Source organism: Hipposideros armiger, unplaced genomic scaffold (genome assembly GCF_001890085.2).
Source record: "Hipposideros armiger isolate ML-2016 unplaced genomic scaffold, ASM189008v1 scaffold_585, whole genome shotgun sequence".
In the NCBI taxonomy this organism is placed as follows: Eukaryota; Metazoa; Chordata; class Mammalia; order Chiroptera; family Hipposideridae; genus Hipposideros; species Hipposideros armiger.
In genome coordinates, this window is record NW_017731935.1 from 341,101 (window position 1) to 348,284 (window position 7,184).

The window sequence follows — 7,184 nt, forward strand, 5'->3', positions numbered from 1 at the left end:
GGCTGCAGGTCGCCCTGGGCCTCCCCAGCCTCGGTGCTTCTCAGCGGTTTGCTGTTGTTGAGAGGCCTGAGCAAAGGCGCGGCTAGTTTATCTCCCAATCGAGGCTGTAAGCACAAATCGCCTCGCTTATCTTCAGCTATGAAAAGAATCTAAGTTCCAGGTGAGCGCTGCAGGGAGAGGGGACAAGCTCATCGCTGTTGGCCCCGGGGTCCTGCCAGCAGCATCCTGCACGGCCTGAAGGGGGGACGGGGAAAGTGGGGAGCAGGCCCGAAGCTGGCCCTCCCACCCCAGGGAGCCGAGGGGCCTTTCTTCCTCCCCCTTCCAGGAGGAATCAAATGAGGCCCCCACCCCCGGACGCCACCCCCTCCCAGAATCCCTGTCAGCCCAGGGAGTTGTCCCGTGGGCTACACCTCCGGGTAGGTCTGTAGCCCAGAGGAAGCCCACCTTTGTGTTTCCAGAGACCCAGCCTCTGTCCTTCCCAAAGAAGCCAGGGGAAGCTCTGGGCTCTGATGGGGGCAGCCAGTCCTCTTCCTTCCTGGCTCTGCTCCATGGAAAACCAGGAGGGGTGGGTGAGGCCTGGAGGCAAACTCCACGCCAGGCTGTTGTTGGTGAAGTAGCGGGCACTCACTGCCTGTACAGTCACTGCAGAGAGCTTGGAGGAAAATGGGAAAAAAAAACAGCAAATAGCTTTTTCAGACATTATCCATGACAACAAACCTCAAATGTCATTGCACCACCACAAATCTTCAGAAGAAAGTTCACAGTTCTTTGAAGTCAAATGAGGGGGTGGGGGAGACCAGGGCGATGGGTTCTGGGCTGGCTGCGTCAGGGTCAGGGCGGCCTGGACCTGGGACCCAGGACACTGCCCTCCCTCCCGGCCTCAGGCTGTCGGTGTGGAGGTGTGTTCCCAGGTCCAGAGTCCAGCCCAGCCGGGTTCTGGGCAGTCCTGGAAAGTCGCCGTGTCAGGCGGCCCAGTCCTGGGCAGGCCGCAGGCCTCCTGGTCCCCGGGGAGTTTCCCTTAACCTGGGTAACAACATACCAACGCTCTCCTGAACCGCAGGGCCTGCCACCCCAAGAGCCCAGTGGGCGGAAGCCCGTATGGGCACCCAAAGAGAAGCTGGACTCCCTTAGTGCCCAAGGGTTGATTGTGGCGGCGCTAGGGCAGAACGGGAAGACCCTGAGACCGGGGGCGCGGGGCCCTGGATCTGACCTCCAGGGCAGTGATACCACCGTCAAGGGGGGACTCTGGGGAACTGCAGCGGAGAAGGAGCGGCTGTCAGAGGGCAGGGCTGGCTCCTGCAGCCCAGGAGGCCCCAGGCTGGACCACCAGGGCACGGGGAGGGCCCCTGAGGAGCCTGAGACCCCCCGGAGCAGTATAGTTGGCCCAGCTTTGGTCCAAATCGAGGCGTGCCTTCCCGCTGTCTTCTCAGTGTCTCCTCTGAGCCCCGTGCCCCTGCCACCCCCTCCTCAGGGAGCCCCTCATCCCTGCTCCTGCGGCCCGTGTACCCTGCGCGCAGGCCGGGGTGGAGGGGAAAGTTGGCAAGTGCGCGGCGCCCGCGGGGGAAAGCGTTAATGGGCGGCCGGGTGGGAGCAGCGCGCTCGCTCGCCCACGTCACGCCGGTGCGGGCTCGGCTGACGACCGCGGCGCCTGGGGACGCCGGCGCGCTCGGCTCGCCAGGTGCTGCGCCTGGAAATGTCTCCATTAGTTGTCGCCTGTTCCCCGCCGGAGCGCGCGCACCGAGCGGCCGCGCAGAGCCTCGCGGGCGGCCGGTAGTGGCCCAGCGCCACCGCAGGTAGGCGAGGTCCCCGCGCCCGCCCCCGCCCCGGGGCTCCGAGACCCCTCCCCCCTAACGGGGAGGCGGAGGCGCCGCGCGGCCGCCGAGGGGCGCGGGCGGCGGCGGCGGTGGCGACTCCCCGGTGCGTCCCAGGCTGCGCGCTGCGCGCTGCTCCCGGCGGGCCCGGCGCCCGAGCGGCGCGGGCGGCGCGTCCCCAGCGCAGGTAGGGAGTGGGCTCCGCCGCACAAACTTTGCGAGGATCGCTCCTTCGCTAGAGGGCACAAAGTTTGCTGCTTGCGGGTGGGGGTCTCTGGAGGCCGCCGCGTTTGCTGCAAGTTTCGGAAAACGGGGTGCGGGGGGACACCGCGGGGTCCAGCGCGGGCCAACGGGGCCTGCTCCGGGACCCCCGGACTGCTCGCCTTCCTGGCTGGTGTGGCGCCCTGTGGGAGCGCGGCGGGGGCGCAGCGAAGGAGCCGGAGGGAGCCGGCCGGAATGCAGGGCGTATCCGGGAGGATTCAAAGCGTGCGCCTGCAGCTCGCCCCACTGGCTTCGCGGAAGACCCCAGAGAACTGGCTGAGAAGTGACCTGCCAACCACAGGGTTCGCGAGTGCGGCGCCACCAACATCCAGAGCGCCCCTTAGCCCCTCACCCCGCCCGGGTGTCCGCGAGCAGTGGGCGGGCACAGGCGCCTCAAGCGCTCAGCCCTACGCTTCAGAAAAGGAGGCCCCTGCCCGGAGCCGCGCACTCGCGCCTCCGCCTTCTGCCTGGGGTCAACTTCGCTGGCCTGGAGGGGCACCCCCACCCCCACCCCCGCCCCCTCTGCTCTGTGAGGGGTGACTGGGGTGGCCTCGGGGAAGATTCCGGGAACTGGCAGTGCCAGGCTCAGCTGTGGCTGGAGCGAAGTCCCACCCGGAGCGGGAGAAGGTCAGGGCGCGGCCTAACTCCCCGAAGGCCCTCCGAGGTTCCGACGACCCGCAACGTCCCGGGGCAGGAGGAGCGACCCGCAGGCCTCTAACATTTGGGCCTGACTGTCCTCAGGCCCCCTCACCCTCGGCTCTTCTCGAACCCAGCAGGCCAGTGGGGACACCTCACCCAAGCCCAGCTGCTGCCCTGTCGGCGGGGGACTGTGCGTTTCCGGCGGGTCCTCCTCACGGGTGTGTTGAGAACCGGGATTCCCTCCAGGGTCCCTCCAGGGACATGGGCTGAGCGCTCCGCGTCTATGCAGGTGCATTTAGCTGACGCTCCTGTTGTGCCCTTGGGGGAACCCGGTGCCTCCGCTCAAGGCTTGGCCTTTCAGTAAAGGACATTTGATAAGTTATTCCGGGGTTATCTATGGACAAAAATGGCCCAGAAAGTACCCCAGTTGGAGCAGATTGTCAGCGGGATGTTGGGGTGTGCGCTGGTCTGGAAACCGACAGCGCCGATCCTGTATCCAGGATTGAATCACGGGCCCGGGTGAGCATCTGCGAGGTCGCCGGGCTCCTCGGGCAGCCCTAACCTTCCCCAAGCAGGGTGGCCGGCCCGGGGCCCTGTGCAGCTGGCCTGGCCAGGACAGGAAGCGGAATATGGTGGTCAGGGCCTGGGAAAGTGAACTGGATTTCAGGATCAGGGAGAGAGGGTCTGGCTGGGCGGTGAGAACCCAGCAGGCCGGTGCGGCAGGGAGCGTGTGTTTACACGCAGGCTGGAAAGGAAAACAGTACAGCGATGGTCAAAGGAGCCCCCTGAAATCGCTCCCCCAGAAACCCCCATGGAGGCTGTGCCCGCTGGCTCCCAGGGGGGGCACGTAGCTCGGAAGACAAATGGTCTCGTGTTCAGGGGCGCCGCTTCCTGCGAGCCGTGGCCGCGTCTCGGGGAAGGAACGGTGGCTGTCAAGCCTGAGTGTGATGAGAACTGCCAGCCGGAGTCCCCAGGCACTGGCCGCTGGGACCGGGTGGCGGCTTCCTCCCCAACCAGCTGAGCGCTCAGGATGGCAGGCCCGGCCGCAAAACGGGGCGAGGAGAGGATGCTAACCGCCATCCTTGCCACGGGATACCTGCCCCCTGAGCCCGCAGCCACCCCCTCCCTCCAGCTGGCCGCATAACCGGAGAGAGCGAGTTGTTTGTAAACAATAAATCATGGAAAGTAAGAGGACGTTCAGCAAAAGCCTCAGCAGGAGCCAGAAAACTGGAGGAGTTGGGAGGAGGGGCGATGGGGGTGGGGAGGGGCGGAGGAGGCAGAGAGATTGAGAGTCCTTCCTGCCGAGAAGCCCCGGTGGCTAGTTTCTTATTATTTACAGGAAGGTGATATTAGCAATTCAGGTGAGAAAGAAATAAACACGGCTGCTACGAAATCAATACAGAATTCAAAAACAATTATTAATGTCATTTGACTCGTGTTCTTTATATATCTCTCCTGGCTACAGACGCTAAACTGTCTGAATAATTTGCATGGAGCGGCTATTCATTATTTCTGATATTTTTCCTTTGCAAGCAGCTCGGATATGGCCGGCTGCGGTCCAACGCGATCGGAGAACTGGTATTTTCATCTGTAAATTAAAGCAATTACGCAGCAGATATTATATGATGCGTACTGTGGTCTCCAGATAGTCATCAATCACCTTCAACCGAGCTGTCAGAACGGGCAGATTTCGTTTCTGGGAGGCAGGCTTGCAGCTGGGGAGAGGGCGAGAACGTCATCATTAATTAGAGGGTGACCCTGGGGCGCTTCGCAGGTCTGAACCCAGGAATCTATCCCAGCAAGTCTGCACAGCGCCGCCGCGCGCGGCTCCCTCCTGGCCGGCTTCGGGGCCGAGAGGGCGGAGAGCAGCGGGGGCGAGCCCGGGCCCCGGCGGGCGGCGGCGCGCAAGGCCCGGAGCTAGTTCAGGGTGGCCCCCGCGCCCCTCTGCCGCCTGCGCGCTGGCTCCTGCTTTGGACGAGGGCAAGGTCCCAGGGCCAGAACTGGCCGTGGAAGTCCTGGGGTGGGCACTTGGCACCCTCCCCAGACCTCTCCGTGCGCCTCTGTCAAGGAGCTGTGCAAAACAGGCTGGGAAGGGCGCCTCTGCCTGACGCCCAGCGCCCCCTCCCTCGCGCCTGGCCCCGAAGGTCCCTGCAAGGAGCGGGCACCGCGGGCGGGGTCCCAGAGCTGAGCCGGGAAACCCGCTCCTCAGACTGCTCAGGGACGTCTGGCAGTCCCGGGTTTAGCCGCGAGGGGCAGGGGAGGCTGAGGGAGTGCGGCCCACGGGAGGCGGTGGGGCAGGAAAGAAAGGGCCTCGCGCGGAGCGGGACCCCGCGGGGGCGGGGGCGGGGGCGGGGGGGCGTTCCAAGGGGACTCTCCGGCCGAGAGTGGCCAGCCCCGCAGCCCTTGGGCTGCCGAGCCCTTGAGTGGCGGGCTCTGGGGACGGCCCCAGGCCCCACACACCTGAGGGCACTTTTGACCTCCAGATGCGGACGCTGGTCGATGCACCTGGTTCCGGAACTCCATTCCGGAGTGGGGTTCGAACTGGCGCGAGGCGACGCGGGCTCCGGGTGAAACAATAGTCGGGCCTGCGCCCCCGCCGCCTCCGCGGGTCCCGCGGGCGGAGCCGCCTTCCCGCCACCTGCAGGGGCGCGGAGAGCCGAGGTCCGCTGGCCGCCCGCGCCCGCGCGGGGCCCATTTTAACTGTTGATTACATCTTCATGAAGACGCACTCGTGTGTCCCTCATACGTCTCATTTGTAATTGAGACTAATGATTACAGTGAGGCGGGAAGGAGCAGCTGCTCATTAATTAATTTCTAATTAAAAGTGCCTCCCGTCCTCGGTGACTAAGGAGAAACGCAGTGCGTCGGGGCGATCTTGACTCCTCGGACGGAATTCATTTGTGAAAGCGCGTCGGCCCCTCCGCGCGCCCCGCCCGGCCAGGCCGAGGCCGAGTGACCGGCGCGTCCGCGGCCAGGCCGGGCTGCGGCACGGGCTGACGTCAGAGCCGCGGCCGCTTAAAACCGCGCACATCTGACTTGACGGGTTCGCGAGACTGGTTTTTCTTTTTTTTTTTTTCTTCCCTTTTTTGCAAAATATGTATTTGTGTCGCCGCTGCGAGGCCGGTCGGTCCCAGAGCCCCCTCGAGGCTCCGGATTGCGAAGCTAAAAGGGTCGCGGCGGCCGCCGAGGCTCACTGTCCTACCTGCTTAGAAAAGTTTGCAGAGCGAGTGGATGCATTAACCCACGCTCCCGCCTCGCTTCCCCCAGTGCCCAGCAGCCGGCGGCTCCGGAGCAGTGGCCGGGCCACACCGGTCCCCGCGCACAGGACCCCGCCGTCTCGCCCTCCCCGCGCTCGCCATGTCCTACCCACAGTTTGGATACCCCTACTCCTCGGCACCCCAGGTAAGGAGGCCCCGCGGGGCTGGACACACTGGCTAGTGGGCCGGGCAGTCGGCCGATCTGATGTCGCTTCCCAGCAAGCAGGGCCTGTGACACGAGCCCCGGGAAGGGCAGGGGTGGTGAGAAATGCCGTCGGGCGGGGGCCTCCGGTTCCCGCTTAGTTCTGCCTCTAGAGGCTCCAGGGCGCTGAGGCCGCCCCTCAGGGGATCCTGGGCTCCCGGGAGAGACTCGGCGCGGGAGGGTTTGCAAGGCCTCGGAAACCCCCTGGGGAAGGTGTGACCGCTCCCGGCCGGGACTGGCTGGGCTCCCCGCTCCCCGGGGGCTGGAGGGGGCCGGGCTGTGCGCTCGCACGGATGGCGGTAGACCCCCGAAGCTACGGGGCAGGCCCTCCCGGGCGGCCCGCCCTTCCTCGCGGCCCCTCTCTCCGCAGTTCCTGATGGCCACCAACTCCCTCAGCACGTGCTGCGAGTCAGGGGGCCGCACGCTGGCGGACTCCGGGCCCGCCGCCTCGGCTCAGGCGCCGGTCTACTGCCCGGTCTACGAGAGCCGGCTGCTGGCCACGGCGCGCCACGAGCTCAACTCGGCCGCGGCGCTGAGCGTGTACGGGGGGCCCTACGGGGGCTCGCAGGGCTACGGCAACTACGTGACCTACGGCTCCGAGGCCTCCGCCTTCTACTCGCTGGTAAGGGCGTCGGGGTGTCTTCCCGGCCTGCCGCCGCCGAGCCCTGCCCCCTGCCCCTCGCTGCGCCCGCCTCCGGAGGCAGCGGCGTGAGGCCCCTGAACCCCGAACTGCTCGGAGGTGGGAGCAGATGCCTTCAACGTCGCACCTCCGAGCCCGGCCCCTGCAAACACCCCCAGCTCCGGCCCCACCCCAACCCCGGCCGGGGCGACCAGGCAGACGGGTCGCCGGATTCAACGTGTTATTGTTCCGGGGTCGCTGCTGCGCCCCGATCAGCTCTCCGGTTCCGCCGGAGCGGGCTCCCCCACCCCCGCCCTATGTGGATTCCAGCCCTATCTCTTCATGTCTGAACTTGGGACAAGTAGCTTAGCCTTTTTCAGTTTCAGTGTCCTGCT

At 65.9% G+C, this 7,184-nt stretch overlaps 1 protein-coding gene across 1 annotated transcript in view; it reads left to right on the plus strand.

The window, feature by feature from the left end:
* Positions 1–1,965: 1,965 nt before the first annotated feature.
* LOC109371690 (iroquois-class homeodomain protein IRX-4) overlaps positions 1,966–7,184 on the plus strand; it is an 8,051-nt gene continuing 2,832 nt past the window's right edge. Inside the window, exons 1-3 of the mRNA XM_019624358.1 lie at positions 1,966–1,998; positions 5,979–6,113; positions 6,541–6,792. Of these exons, the coding sequence (XP_019479903.1) occupies positions 6,069–6,113; positions 6,541–6,792 (297 nt within the window). The 5' untranslated portion in view covers positions 1,966–1,998; positions 5,979–6,068. The remainder of the gene's footprint in view (positions 1,999–5,978; positions 6,114–6,540; positions 6,793–7,184) is intronic.